The sequence below is a fragment of the Tupaia chinensis genome, unplaced genomic scaffold, assembly GCF_000334495.1.
Source record: "Tupaia chinensis unplaced genomic scaffold, TupChi_1.0 Scaffold000355_1, whole genome shotgun sequence".
NCBI classification, from domain to species: Eukaryota; Metazoa; Chordata; class Mammalia; order Scandentia; family Tupaiidae; genus Tupaia; species Tupaia belangeri.
This window is the reverse complement of record NW_006159850.1, coordinates 8,687,407-8,702,096: the sequence shown is the minus strand read 5'-3', so window position 1 is coordinate 8,702,096 and position 14,690 is coordinate 8,687,407. Positions and strand designations below refer to the sequence as shown.

At 44.1% G+C, this 14,690-nt stretch overlaps 1 protein-coding gene across 1 annotated transcript in view; it reads right to left on the bottom strand.

Annotated features, from left to right (window-relative positions):
- Window positions 1–3,954: 3,954 nt before the first annotated feature.
- The window catches only part of MAF (MAF bZIP transcription factor), a gene marked incomplete at its 5' end in the record, with an annotated part of 16,465 nt that continues 5,729 nt past the window's right edge, over window positions 3,955–14,690 (bottom strand). The window contains 2 exons of the mRNA XM_027773450.1: window positions 3,955–4,287; window positions 6,590–6,650. Coding sequence (XP_027629251.1) covers window positions 6,617–6,650 — 34 coding nt within the window. The remainder of the gene's footprint in view (window positions 4,288–6,589; window positions 6,651–14,690) is intronic.

The following is a 14,690-nucleotide window of genomic DNA, read 5'->3' as shown; positions in this document are numbered from 1 at the left end:
GAACAAAACCCCAACATTTATTTTTATAGTTTAGTTTAATGATACTAAATTTTGATTATAAATTGTAAGTCATTTTATTTTAACTGACAATAGAAAAAAAAGAAGAAGAAGAAGAAAAGAAAAGAGAAAGAAAAAGAAAAGAAACCCTTAGGTCGAAACCACCTAGTGGCTTGATCCTAATTAAACTTTAAAGAAATAGTAAAAAGACGCATTCTCAAAATAACTGCATCCTCAATAGCTCTACAAATAACTCTTCACGATTTTACAATGAATTCACAAACTGAGATCTCATCTTTATCCCAAAGTGAAAATCCCATCAGTTCTCTGTGGCAAATGTGGTGGCAGAAACGATGCTGGGGAGGATGGGGGCGGGCAGAGAGAGACACTTTGAGGGAACCACACACCTCATCCTGCCTCCCTGTCAATGCCTTAAAAAATAGAAACAGCAAGAGCATGATTTTCATTACTAATACCAGTCAAATAAAATAGTAGAAAATTTCTTTTTAAATTCTTTGTTTTTAGTTTTCTTCTCTGGAACAGGGTGACATTTCACTATGCCTCTGTAAAACCTCTCACTCTATGCAGGAACCAAATTGTTCCTGGTACTTTTCTTCCAGGGTCAAGGCCCAAATTCTCCAACTTCCATCCTACCAGCCAGTGTGGGAGCTGGGTGTATGATTGGCCCCAAATCTGTTTAGATGGTTTCTAGCATACTATTGGGTTGTCAGAAGAGTCATGACTCATTTTTGCATCAAAACCATATAAATATGTCATGACTATTCCAATGACCCAGTATTTCAGAACCACAGCCTTTTGCCCACAGACAAGAAGCCTATCAGGATGCTATTACCCAGCAAAGATCAGGGCACAAACACGGAACATTCTAAATAACTTGGTTCCCCACACTATTCATGGAGACCAGAGCATTTGCAGTGCATCACATTTTTTTAACATTACGTATTTATTTTTCCATGAGTGAGATGGAGACAGAGACAGAGACATAACACCTCATCAGGGTTTTCACTCTGCAATCCACCTTCAACCTCGGCCAGCCCAGGATCATGGTTGCACATGTGCTCATGTACTCAGGGAGGTCACTACTCAAGAACATGGAAACATCCATGTGGGTGAGCCTTGGAAAGCATCCAGTTTTGTTGCTGGGCCACTCTAAGACCTCCAGAAGAACAATATTATCACTGCCTACCAAGCTGGGGCCAAACTTGGAAAAGGAGTTATGGAAGTTCTGATTCAGTGATTCCACCAGATCTATGGAACATTAAGCAGATAGAAAGGGAGTAAGTTCCAGAAAACAATGCGACTCCAAGGGGCTTTGAATGGACAGCACAAATCCAGGATACTGGAGAGTCGAGCAGCTGGGAGTCCTAAGACCTGGTCCTTCAGTGGCCCCAACCCTGTGGATTACAGAAAACTCCATTCCTACCACAAATGCTCTCTCCTTCCCTTCAAGAGCAAACCCACACTCAGACCTCCATGCGCACCTAGTAAGACTTGTGCTAGCCAGTGTACTTTGCACACCCATTCTCCTAGGCAATGATGAGGAACTGCTCCAGACGTTAAAAGATGAAAAGTAAAAACTAATAAGTCTGGGGAAAACCAATAACAAACAAAACAGCCTTGGGACATGGGGACAGAACTTCAAGGATGTGCTACCCATTGAAGCAAGGAATAGGAAGGCAGCTCCTAGCTCGGGTCAAAGAGGTCAACACCTGGAATTTCTGATCACTCTCGGTTCCCCTCTCTCCTGTCGAGGACAGCGAAGACAAACATCCCTTCCAGTAGGTTTTGCACGTCTTCTGAAATGCAGTGCATGATTTCAAACACTGCTCAATGTGTAATGTGTACCCTAAAGGCCTTTGAAAAGATTTTAATCACAATGCAATAAAAAGAGAGATGAAAAGAAGTAAAGAAAGTGAACAGAAAATTCCACTCTCCTATTCAAAGTGCACGGCCCAGTAAGACCCACACGTTAGCTTTCTCCCTTATTTCGGGGACATTAGGAATGAATCTCATTTTAGAATATAAGCAAACTGGAGGCAGACCACAGCAGGTTAGACATGAACCCTTTAATTAACCACCATCAGTAACAAAAGGGCTCCAGTTTGATTAACTCTGTAAAGAGGAGCCAGCCCTGGCATTAGAATCCCGTGAAACAATTGCACACCCCATCTCTACTCTGCTACAGATAGCAGGCAGAAGCCAGGAAAGGAGAAAAGAAACTTTGTCTGTACAACCCAATTTAAAGGAAGAGCAACCTCAGGGTCAATTTCTCGGAGCATTTCAGATCAATTCAAGTCTCACCTCCACTGCCTACCTGCTAGCAAATGAACTTACTGTGCTTCTCAATAGACTGAAATGACTAAAAAGAAGTCGTCACCAGCTGCACACGAAAAGCCACATTATGAGATGATGCTGAGCGAAAAGGGGAAAAACAAAAATCCTATGGACAAACTGTCCCTTTGCTTCTTTTTTTGGACTGTCATTGTTGCCTCACTGGTGATTAAGTTGTAGGATGCACCCCTGGATTGTTAATGAGGTTTTAATATCTCCTAGCAGCTTACATCTCAGGTCACTGTTCAGTGGCCTCCTTGTCTCTGTTGACAATACCTGCAAATCCCACAGCCGGTTTGATTTTCCCTCCGAGCACCTGACATGGCATCTTCCCCTGCCCCATGTGGTATTAGTTCTCATCTGAAATTATGTCAGTGCTAATATAATAGCTTTCGTTCCTGTCTAGTTCCCATAGACGCTGGGAGGAGAGGCTTACTGAATCTTCCCACTGGCTTCCCCTTATCCTAGCATTTTCTAAATATTGCAAAATGGAAACTGAAAACAAACAACAAAAAAACTCAACCCTGCTGCTTAGCTCATTTATTGCTGATAATTTCATTAGGTGCCAGGAAAAGCAAAAACTGCAGACACAAAACAACAACTTTACAGTAATTTTTGGATGGAGAAAATGAAAGACTCAGCAAGCAGCAGGTGAAGAGAGTTTAAACATTGGCATCTGGGAATGACAGCAGTAAATCTGAGATTTTGGCAGGTGACTGAATGTGTGCTTTTAGAAAGGAAGCTCTTCACGGAAGCATCATTTTGTCTTAAGTAATGAGGCTTGCACTTCTGCAGACATCTTTTCCTCCCTTTTTTTATTTTCCCTCAAATGCATACTGCTTCTTTCTTTGTAAGCCCCTCCAGTAGGATCCCAGTTGCCTGAACATGAGCTCATATCCCATCATTAGGCCAGTTACCCTGCTCATGACCTGCCGTAATTAATTAAGTAGCTCAGTAGCGGACCAGCACCCACAGGGAGAAAAACATTAGTTCTTCTGCATGGAAAGGTGTGTGGTGGTTAGGGAAGAACATAATCTAAATAAATATACAACAAAAAACAATTAGTGTGAGTGCAAATAATAAAATACTTTAAAATAAAAGGTTTCCGTTGTATTTTCAGTGCGAATGGACGTACTGATGCCGTGCGCCGGAGACTTACTCACAGCCTGTGATGCAATGGTCCCTGCTCCAAATCTTCAAGCAAGACGGTGGGCTCCTTTTCCAGTCTGGTGGGTGGGGAATTCACCCTCAAAGCTAAATATTTAGATGCCCCAAGGGGCCTGTGGTGAAGACAGGAGTGATCCCAGCTACCTGGGCTTTTCAGGCAGACACACCAAGAAATCAGAATGTACAGTTTGGCTATCACCCGTTCCCTGCACGAGAACACTCGCTCACTGTCTCTGTGAAAACATTTCGATGGGGTCTGTGAGGGGACCAAGGTTATGGCAGCTTTACTTTTCTGCTTGAATAGCTACCCAGACGGTTCTAAGGCATCCCTGTTGTCCCTGGGCGTTGAGGAACCACATTTGCATTTTATTTCTCAATGATTATGGGTCACATGAGAGGACAGGTGTGCCAAACCGAAATAAGATTTCTGAGTATTTTCTACTGTTTTCGCTTTTTATTTCCCCTCCAGGTCATAAAATAGTAAAGTCTTCCTTACGTCTGATAAGATAGGACATAGGTATATACAGTCAGGGTAAAACATGTCCACTTCATCAAGTGTAAGACAAAAACAAACAAACAAATGGAAGGAAATCCTGGTGGGTACTTAGAACCTAGGCAGTACTGTTTCTTACAAGTCCTAGCCACTTTTCCCATGGGAGAGAGGAAGGCTACCAATAGGTCTCCCCTACGTATGTGTCCACCTGCTCTGCCCCGAGGAGGTTCTGTAATGTGTGGTCGCATCCGATGGGTCTTAGCCAAAGTCAGGAACATCTGAAATGGGCAGAGCATAGGCATGAGCAGGCTAAGATCCTTCGCCCCCTTCCAAATCAGTGTTCAGTGTTTCAGCACATGGGAGTCCAGAACGGGTTTCAAAGGCCTACTTTCCACTTGGGTGCCGACGACAGGTAGTTGTGTTAGCGCCTTGTAACGGTTCAAGCTAGTAGGCAGCCTTTAGCATGAGGGTCAAGCATCATCATTGTGTGTGTCCATGGCAACAATGACACCTAGCCAGTGATGCTGCCGTGGAGCAATTCAGATCAAATAGCAAGACTGGGCGAGAGGCTTACGGCAGTGTGTCTGCTGTCTGCGTGGCTCTTCGTGGGAGGAGGGTTTCCTGAGAAGGCTTAGTCTTGATAAACCATGCATGTTGGTCGGTGGCATATGTTAAGCTGAACATGCTCTAATGCAAACTGTTAGTCAGGATCAAGGGATGCTACCAAAATGAGGAATATCATCTCTTTTTGATAGCTCGTGGGATGAATATTTTATAATATGCCCAGGAACCATAATAGAAACATCTAGACTGTGTTTCTGAGGAGAAATGAACAGCAATTAAATGACTCCCCAAATGGCTTGTGATTTAATTTTTATACCCTTGCCTAGAAGATTGCCAGAAATAAGCATGAAGCTATACATGGTTGAAATTAGCAAAAGCCCAGAAAAGCTAGAGGTTTACCATGTTTGGCTTCCACTACTGAAATCCCTTAACCAAAGTGACTTCCTAAAAAATAAACTAAGTAACTCTCCCAAGAGTACCAAGTATTGAGCTTTTCATATATCAGTTTATAATATCTAATATCACAGAGCAACTGCAAGGAATTGTCCTCCTCCTCCCCAAATTCCCCATCTGACCAAATGCCTTTTTCTTCCATGCTCTCACCTGTCAATCATGTTCACAGCTGAAATTTGATTTCTCTCCCACCAGTAACCTTATATGAAATATTACCAGGAGGGTCAGGACCACTGTGAACCTTGCCTTTAAAGTTCATTAACTCTTTGCTCAAAATGGATGGTTTCAATGTCACAAAAACTGCCGGTGAGCCTAGATCATCATATTTAATAGGTGCTTTTCAAATTGCAATTATACAGACAAGGACAAGAAAGGAATACAGTGCTGGAACTGCATGCACACACGCAGACACACACATTAAACCCGAAGGTATACATTGACTTAAAAATCTACATCTGGGATTATTCAAGAAAATGTTAATTTTGTACAAGGCTAGCAAAGACATCATATTGGGTAGTGACAATGCAGTTATTCAAAGTAAGACTCTCAACAAAGCAGCGTGTAGAAGTAAGTAATCAGATACTGTTTCTGAATAGTGGGAAAAAACCCGGTTCTGTTTTTCCAATGCTCTTAATTCACGGGGTTCTTAAAGAGCCTCCTTTGCAAAGAGCAGCAATTTGACAGTGGGACTTTTGCCCCCCTCAGTTTCACTAGAAATCAAAAAATGTATTTCATGCAAATTTCTCAGCAAGCAAAATATTTAGTAATAATAAAAAAAAATCAAACGTTGTTCCATTAGCCAATAAGAGGTAACAAGAAGGCATAAAATGACGACGCTAAATAATTATTGGTGTAACAGAGTTGGTCTGGCTCTTCAAACGAAGAGGGTTCATAATTAAATTCACCCTGGGATGCTTGTCTTGAAAACCATTTAAATGGCTCAGTTTCATTTTTTTAGTGGATGGAAATCAGATTTCTGCCACCCAACCGTCTCCTCCCCTCCCCTCCTGGCTACAGTTGAAGTGGGGAGTGGCTTCGCAATCACGTTTGGATACAGAACAGAGGACGTGTCCTGCTTTGAAATTAGACAAACTTTCCCAAACGTGAGTGTGGACTGAGCGCCAAGTAACTGGAAATTTGGAACGTTTGTGGGGCCCAGGTAAGGCTGGCCAAGGGCAATGGATGCTAATTGCAGAGTCTCCCAAATGGCCTGACCTGCAAGCAGGACTAGCCCTTCGAGTGGCACAAGGATAGGATAGGGTAGAACAGCCTGCAGATCCAAGGTCGACTCAAACTGGATTAGTTACTCTATACGCCACGTCTGTGCAAGTGAAATAAACACAGGAAATAAACGCATGCTGGTTCTCACATCTGGTGCTGGTAGCATTCCTCCACAGCACTTAGTGTCACCCTTCTTGGTACATGTAAAGCCCCAGTACAAAAGCTACTGAAATAGGAACTCTTCGCACCTCACGCGTGAGCAGCATTCCTCGCTCACTTGCTTTCCCCTTTCATGGGAAACTCACTGAGTCAAGCACATGCAAATCAAAAATCAAGAGGTACCTCTTTGACTTCAGGCAACTGGATTTTTCACATCACTGATGTAGAAGATTCCCTTGGGTACCTGATTCAGTAAATATATTAAAATAAACAAAGGGTAATTAATAACCAGGAAGATTGGTTCAAGGACAGTACGTTAAAGGCAGCCTAGCTATCTATGAAAAGGGCAGCGTTAGCCCATGAGAAGAGCGCTTTCGTTTCACTTGTTTTGCAGGGTCAGCTCAGCCCTGCCAGGCCAGAGGAGGGTTGGCATGGAAGGGAATGACCATCAGGGCAAGAGCCTCCTCCTCAACCACGGAAACCCCACTGGGGGGCTGAGATAGCCATAGGCCCTCTGGGTTGATTGCCTGGATCAGCTTCCAAGCTGTCCTCAGTTCAAAGGGAACCAAGTGGTTCCAGGTTCAATCTAGAGGAGGATTTGCATCATTTCTGGTGGGCTTCTCTCTGCCTTTTGCAGCCCGCCGGTGCTCAGAACTGCACTGGCCTCACTTGGCAAGCTGTTCAGGGGGCCTCATTCTCTTCCCTCTCCTGATCCTCCTCCCTCGCCCTGGTCCATTCTGCTGGCCCTGCGACCTTAACAGCAAATGTTCTCTTAACAAATCGAGTCATTAAGACACCACCCCTGTATTTATGAACCTCTGCTCTGTTTAAATTAGTGGCAGGGAGGGCTCAGAACAGTGATAGGAAATGAAATTGAGGTTGCTTAAAAAAAGTCTTTTTGCTTCACAGTGAATAACAAAGCACAGTAATTCACAGTACTTAGCTTTCTATGATTCAAAAACCCCTTATTGCTATTAGCTGTACTAATGTAAGTGGCAACATAATTATCATTTACTGTACAGAGTCCAGTATTTTCCAGACGGCAGTTTAATAACAAAGCAGATCTGTCATCTCTTCCTATAGTTAGTCACACTATACACGCTCACACTGTCAAAATATATTTAAAATCGAATCTAGGAACTTCAACATGGTTACAGCAAGTCTGTGTACAGTAACTATGATCAATTAGTAAGACATTGCTTTCCAAAGTGGGTCTTCAGTTAGCTGTCTTTAATTTCCCACACTTTGATTTGGATTACTTCGCGACTAGAGTAAGCAAAGAGATTCTGCCCATGCTCTGCGACTTCTGGACTCTTGCAACTGAATTTACACGCTGTTTCTACTTATATTTTCATCCAGTGGACCGCTCTCATTTTTTTTTTCAAATGCCCTTTACCTAAATGGTGAGACTATGTCCAAAATAGTCTGATAAACTAATTTGTACCCTGCCAGAACTACTCCGAATGTTAGATCATCATTGGTTCAAGGACAGTACGTTAAAGGCAGCCTAGCTATCTATGAAAAGGGCAGCGTTAGCCCATGAGAAGAGCGCTTTCGTTTCACTTGTTTTGCAGGGTCAGCTCAGCCCTGCCAGGCCAGAGGAGGGTTGGCATGGAAGGGAATGACCATCAGGGCAAGAGCCTCCTCCTCAACCACGGAAACCCCACTGGGGGGCTGAGATAGCCATAGGCCCTCTGGGTTGATTGCCTGGATCAGCTTCCAAGCTGTCCTCAGTTCAAAGGGAACCAAGTGGTTCCAGGTTCAATCTAGAGGAGGATTTGCATCATTTCTGGTGGGCTTCTCTCTGCCTTTTGCAGCCCGCCGGTGCTCAGAACTGCACTGGCCTCACTTGGCAAGCTGTTCAGGGGGCCTCATTCTCTTCCCTCTCCTGATCCTCCTCCCTCGCCCTGGTCCATTCTGCTGGCCCTGCGACCTTAACAGCAAATGTTCTCTTAACAAATCGAGTCATTAAGACACCACCCCTGTATTTATGAACCTCTGCTCTGTTTAAATTAGTGGCAGGGAGGGCTCAGAACAGTGATAGGAAATGAAATTGAGGTTGCTTAAAAAAAGTCTTTTTGCTTCACAGTGAATAACAAAGCACAGTAATTCACAGTACTTAGCTTTCTATGATTCAAAAACCCCTTATTGCTATTAGCTGTACTAATGTAAGTGGCAACATAATTATCATTTACTGTACAGAGTCCAGTATTTTCCAGACGGCAGTTTAATAACAAAGCAGATCTGTCATCTCTTCCTATAGTTAGTCACACTATACACGCTCACACTGTCAAAATATATTTAAAATCGAATCTAGGAACTTCAACATGGTTACAGCAAGTCTGTGTACAGTAACTATGATCAATTAGTAAGACATTGCTTTCCAAAGTGGGTCTTCAGTTAGCTGTCTTTAATTTCCCACACTTTGATTTGGATTACTTCGCGACTAGAGTAAGCAAAGAGATTCTGCCCATGCTCTGCGACTTCTGGACTCTTGCAACTGAATTTACACGCTGTTTCTACTTATATTTTCATCCAGTGGACCGCTCTCATTTTTTTTTTCAAATGCCCTTTACCTAAATGGTGAGACTATGTCCAAAATAGTCTGATAAACTAATTTGTACCCTGCCAGAACTACTCCGAATGTTAGATCATCAGAAAAGTCATGATGTATTTTTCTGCTTTTTCTATGCCACAATATGCCATGGCTTTTCTGACCACCTAATACATCATGTCTCTTCATTCGCATTTCATGTTAGAAATGCTTCTAATGACTTAAGACATAAACTACTCTTTGCTGTATATTTGTATACATGAATCTCTTGCCAAGCATATTTCTATGCAAAAAAGAAAAAAACACAGAAAAAAAAACATACGGAAATGATAAACTTGGGAAGTGTCTCAGATGTATCAGTAGTATCAATTGTTCTGCATTTAAAGTTCAGGTGAGTAATCTCTAAAATGATGTTAAAAAATTCCCATAGCAGATTACCTCTTAAAAATCTCTAAAAACAACAGATTCTTTCAGAAACATAGGTGAATAGAGTTTAAAAGCTTAAGAGATTGTGGAGAGACTATTTTGCAATTCCTTTGGGATGCTGCAAACATATGTTAAGCTTCGGCAAGGAATATTTACATGAGATCATATACTTGTGAGGCATTTTTCAATTTTAGAAAAGTATTACAAAGCAATAATTGGACATAGGCTTTGCAAAATGCCCCCTTTGCCTTCCTGACCGTATCATTGATAGTCACCGTTATTTTTGGAGAAAAAGAATCAGGCCTCATTAAATGCGATATTTGGCACCTCGCCTGAAATCTCATAAAGTAGATGTCCTTTTTAGATCATTGGTGTCGTTTTCCTCAAGATGACCTCTACTCTCTGGCCACCTGGGGAACCCATGCATTTACTTTGGAAAGGTAGGGGGATAGGAGAGAGATTCTGTTTGCACACCTGAATAGAGTCCAAAAGCCATTGTGTTTGTTTTCTCTGTCCTCATTACCTGGGCCCAGACCAGGCATCAGGGAAGCCTGGTGGAGAAGGGGGTTTTGCATGGGAGTGAGAGACGAGATTTTTGAGCTGGAGCAGGGTGGTGTAATCTAAGCCAGATGTTTGAGAGCGGAGAGCCTCTTACACTTGGATCTGTTTACCTAATGACCGAAGAGTAGTTTTTTAAATAGCAGAGAAGTGTGCACTGATATTCCAAAGAAGATTTAGAAAGAGCTCATTACCTGCACTGTGGGGTGAATTTGTGTGAGCAGTGCCACCCTGAAAACAGGCTGTGGGATTGTCATCATGAGTCCCTACACTGTCCCAGTCACAGCTCATTGGGGGGAGGGCATCCACCTGTCTTTTATATGAGAAGATTGTTCTGAGACAGACGTGTCAGGCCAGGTTCTGCCTCATGCCTAGCAAAGGACAGCGGAAACTGACCAGCTCTGGCCTGTGATCATTTTAATTTTGTAAAGTGGAAACTGCAGATTTATCTTACAAGAGCTTCCTCTTCTACAGTGTGTTCCTTTAAAGAAGTCCATAAATAAATAAATAAATGTCAGGTGAAAAATTATGTTGAATTCGTTGCTTGAAAACGGAAAGACGCACATGCTCCTTTTAACAGATTTAATCCTAGAATGATTATGAGAGGTTTTGATTCCCTGTTCTATCAAAAAGATTCTTTTTTAAATAAAAATCTGGCAGTGTATAAAAACAATCAGCATATGTATCTGCACATTAATAAATCCTTTCCTAAGACAGAAGAAAATACTTAAGAAGATGCAATGCAAAGATACTTGACCAATGTTGTTACTCTCGTAAGTCAAGGATCCCTATAAGAAAAAGCCCTTCGTGGAAGGGTGAAATTAGTCACGCAAAGTTTGTCCTTTTGAGACAGCTGCGAGTCCGTGGGATTGGCCTGGAACTATGTTAAATCTGGGAATGCAAGCAAGACCCTCCTGCTGGCGCTGCTGGAGAACTCCTCATGTAAGTTGGCTTGATTGGCTTTGTTTCATAACGTGCTTTACAGTACACCATGGAAAACCCAAACCCAAAAGAGTTTACAGCACACTCTCTGGATTTCCCTCTTCCCTTTCTACTTTCCCTCCTTACTCTGTCTCTAACCAAAGCAGGAGAAAAAAAAAAGATAGATCTGGAAAATGGGCCGGAAATAATAGAGCAAAAATCAAATGATCTGGAGTCTATAATCTTATTTACAGAAGGTTCCTGGTGCTCTCCAGTGGAGTGAGGGTCTCAAGGTGAAGGGCAGAAGCTTTCAGGGCTAAAGCCGGCTCCCTCCCGCTGTAGTGCACCCAGGAGCGAAATTAGGCAGGTAGTTTTGATACTCCTGAAAGCTGCGCTCAAGGCCAGGTCTCTTGGAAAACTTAAACCCCATTCCAGTACAAATCCGAGCGTCCAGCAGAGGCGCGGGCGCCAGGGTGGGCGCCGGCCAAGGGGCGCGCAGGGTGTGGCAGCGCACAACGCCCCGGGCGTCTTGGGCATCTCGACCCGCTCTAGGCGACCAGCTTCCCTTGCGCCGCCTCCCTCCGCTGCTCTTCGGCCTGAAATTGCTGGCGGCACTGACGGACTTCGCTGCCCCTCCCTATCCCTAGGCGGGCTCCGGTTGGTGCGCACCTGCTTCGTGCCCATCCGGAGACCCTCAAGGGTAGGGAGAGCACCCGGCCCAGCCCCACGCATCTCCAGCACCTGAATCTGGAGCAGCGGCGCCCAGGACCAGTGGACTCCGGAGCAGGTGTATAAAGGGGCTGGGGCAGGGTGGACGGTGTGCGCGCGCGCCCATGTGTGTGTGTTGGCAAGGAGGTGCACTAAACATTCAGGGAGTACTTCCTCCTACTGCTCTTTCCTGACTTTCTCCCCTCCCTGGCTTTGTCTGCATTTCAGCTTAGGCAGAGAAGACTTCCTGGATCCAAGGCCTCAGCCTGGTGAGGGTAACTGCTTTCTGGCCAGAGGGCAGTGCCCTCTGAGGATCCCTAATGGCCCGGGGTGCCCAGGGAGGATGAGTTGCTGAAAGAGCACTGGGATGGAGCAGGCTTTGGTTGGTGAGGGGCTCAATCCCTGGAAGTGAGGGGTTCACTATTGTTTTTAGGTACCCCTTTAGGGCTGGGGGCCTGTCAGTTGCTTGTCAGTCACCCTGCAAACAGATCCTTCCTTCTGGTGGGAGGCGGGACCCTGAGAATGACTGGGAGGTTGGCCCCTGGCAACTGAGGTCCTGAGCTAAGTTGCCTGGGTTGGTAATACTTTGCCCAGCTCCCACATACTGGCTCCTTCCTCTCTGGGCCTAGTTTCAGATAGCCTATTGTCTTGGGGTCTCCTGTGTCCCTTCTGGGAGGTGGGAAGCCCACTGCTCAAGGCCTACAGAAGTGAATGAAGTCACATAGAACCATGGCAAACATTGGGTGCAAAACACAAATCTGCTCCCCAACCTGATGTTTTTAGGCCAAGGCTTGCTTTACCATCATATTTATTGGGTATTCCCAAAGGATGGTGCTTTCACTCTCCCCTGCCTGGTTCTGTAAGGTTTCCTGGCTTCTCTTCCCTAACTGAAAGAACTAACCACAAGGAAAAACTGGCTTTTGGAACCTTAGCTTGGAAACAGGAAGTGTTGGCAATCAGAATATTTAGGATGAAGAGACTCAGAACACCCCAATCCTGGGTTGGTAGCTCCCCCCAGGCCTGGGCTGTGGGAACTCGTGTGTTGAGGAGAGTGTGTGTGTGTGTGTGTGTGTGTGTGTGTGTGTGTGTGTGAGGGGGCGGGCAGAGAACTATTTCCTCTTGCCCTCCTTTTTCTAAACTTGGGCAGACACCCCTCCCTCATCCTCCCTTCTTGAATTAATACCTCTTTCTAAGGGTAACTAAAGATCCAAGAATCTGTAGCAGGGAGGAATGCGATTTTGCAATCCAAAGTCCTAATCATAAGAGGAAAAAAATGTTATTTAACAAAAAGAAAGGAAAAGAAAATGAATTGTGTGCAGAGGTGCTCAGGAGAGGACCGCGATTTGAGTAAAGCACCAGGTACTCCAAGAGCGGCCTCTTTGGAGAACACGTTTTGTGCATTCTTACAACTCTCTAGCTCTGATGCAAATTCACAGAACGATCTGATTCCTGTGTGCTGTGGACGTACTCCGTCTATCTCAGCTCTGTTCTACTGGGCAGACTTACAGAACTCACACAAAAGGCTTTCACATTTAAACAATCAAAAACTGTCGTGATATTATACAACCTACAGTCGTGAGCATACAAATACGGGCATAATATCTCCCTGAGCCAAAATGTCACCACCGTCGAAGCACAGACTGATTTATTTACAAACGACCCAAAGTTAAGACATTAATGATTTCCTCAAATCTGTCCATGTGGGTTTAGTCCCTAACTGATTTCAAAGTGGAAACATGTACAAGCGTATCTGAAGGAAATGACTGCCGAAGCGTGTTCGCACCCGGCTTACGTGTACGCTGGGTCTGACTTTGGCCACTGAGCAAGTGAAATTCAGACTGGTAACTGGGCCGATTTTTGAGATTCTTGGCTTCAAAGTTTTCTTGTTTCCCTCATTTATCACCTCCTACGATGGTACAAGGAACAGGGAGGCGGAGGTTTTACTACGCCTTCACACAGAGTAATTTGATGTGTTTGTTTTGTTTTGTGCCTCTGTAAAGGATAAAGATGCTCCCAATTTGGGGCAAGACTGTACTTCTTTATGCCCTGACAATCATGAGATGGCCTGGAAGACTGCAATTCTCTCACCCTGTCCTCCACCCCCGCTAGAGAAAAAAAACGTTAGACAGAGCTGGGTTTGTTTAGGAGCTGGGGCGGAGCAAGTTCTGTAGAGAATTCCCCCTTTTCTGGGGCTGTTTGATGTCTGGATTTTGAAGATTTATATGAAAAGCAAGAATAGCAGTGTTATGGGAAGGTGGGTTCAGGCTCTTGCTTTGTTTTTAAACACATGCAAAAACAAACAAATCCTGATTCAGATGGCCGGACTCTGGAACATCTCCCGTCTAGCTACTGTAGGGCCTACCCTGGGCTTGAGAGAGCTTTTTGCAGATACAGGATGGGCGAAGAGGGAAAACAAACTTTAGGATTTCTCTTCTTTTCCTTAAAACCACAAAGCAGACATGGACCCCAAATTATTTACCCAGCTTGGAGAAATAAACAAAAAGGTAAAAAGGATAGTCTACCACTGCAGATGAAACTTCTCTAAAGAAACAAACAAACAAACAAAACAAAACAAAAACTAAGACATTCCTCCAAAGTAAGAGGCAAAATCATTTTCTAAAAAAATCAAATGAAAGCGAATTGTGGTGTGCAAATCACCAAACTGAATCTGGGGTGCTCCTATCCTTACTGAAGGTTTCCGCGCACACCTAGGCCCCCGAGCTTGGTGTGTGTGTGACTGGCTGAGAAATCCGATGGCTGAAGGCTGTCACTCATGTATTGGAGTCTTCCATCCTGTCTCAGTCTTTTACCACCGGCAGGCAAAGTAGATACTCATGTGGCAATTGGACTTTTAAATACAGGTATATTGATTTTGGCCTCGTGTTCTGGAGGGGAACATGCTCTAAAGCAAGGGTATGTGATTATAGAAGTCAGTCAGCATCCACAAAGACAACAGCATTAGCATCAAAAGCCTTGCAGTGTACTGTGCTCAGGAACCTTTGAATGTGTTAAAGCAACTTCAGTTATTTAGACCAGGAAATGCTCAGTATGTGGCCACTGACACAGCTGTCTGCCACGTTCAGAAGTGTGGCCATCCTTTGCCCTGTGTTCATGGCT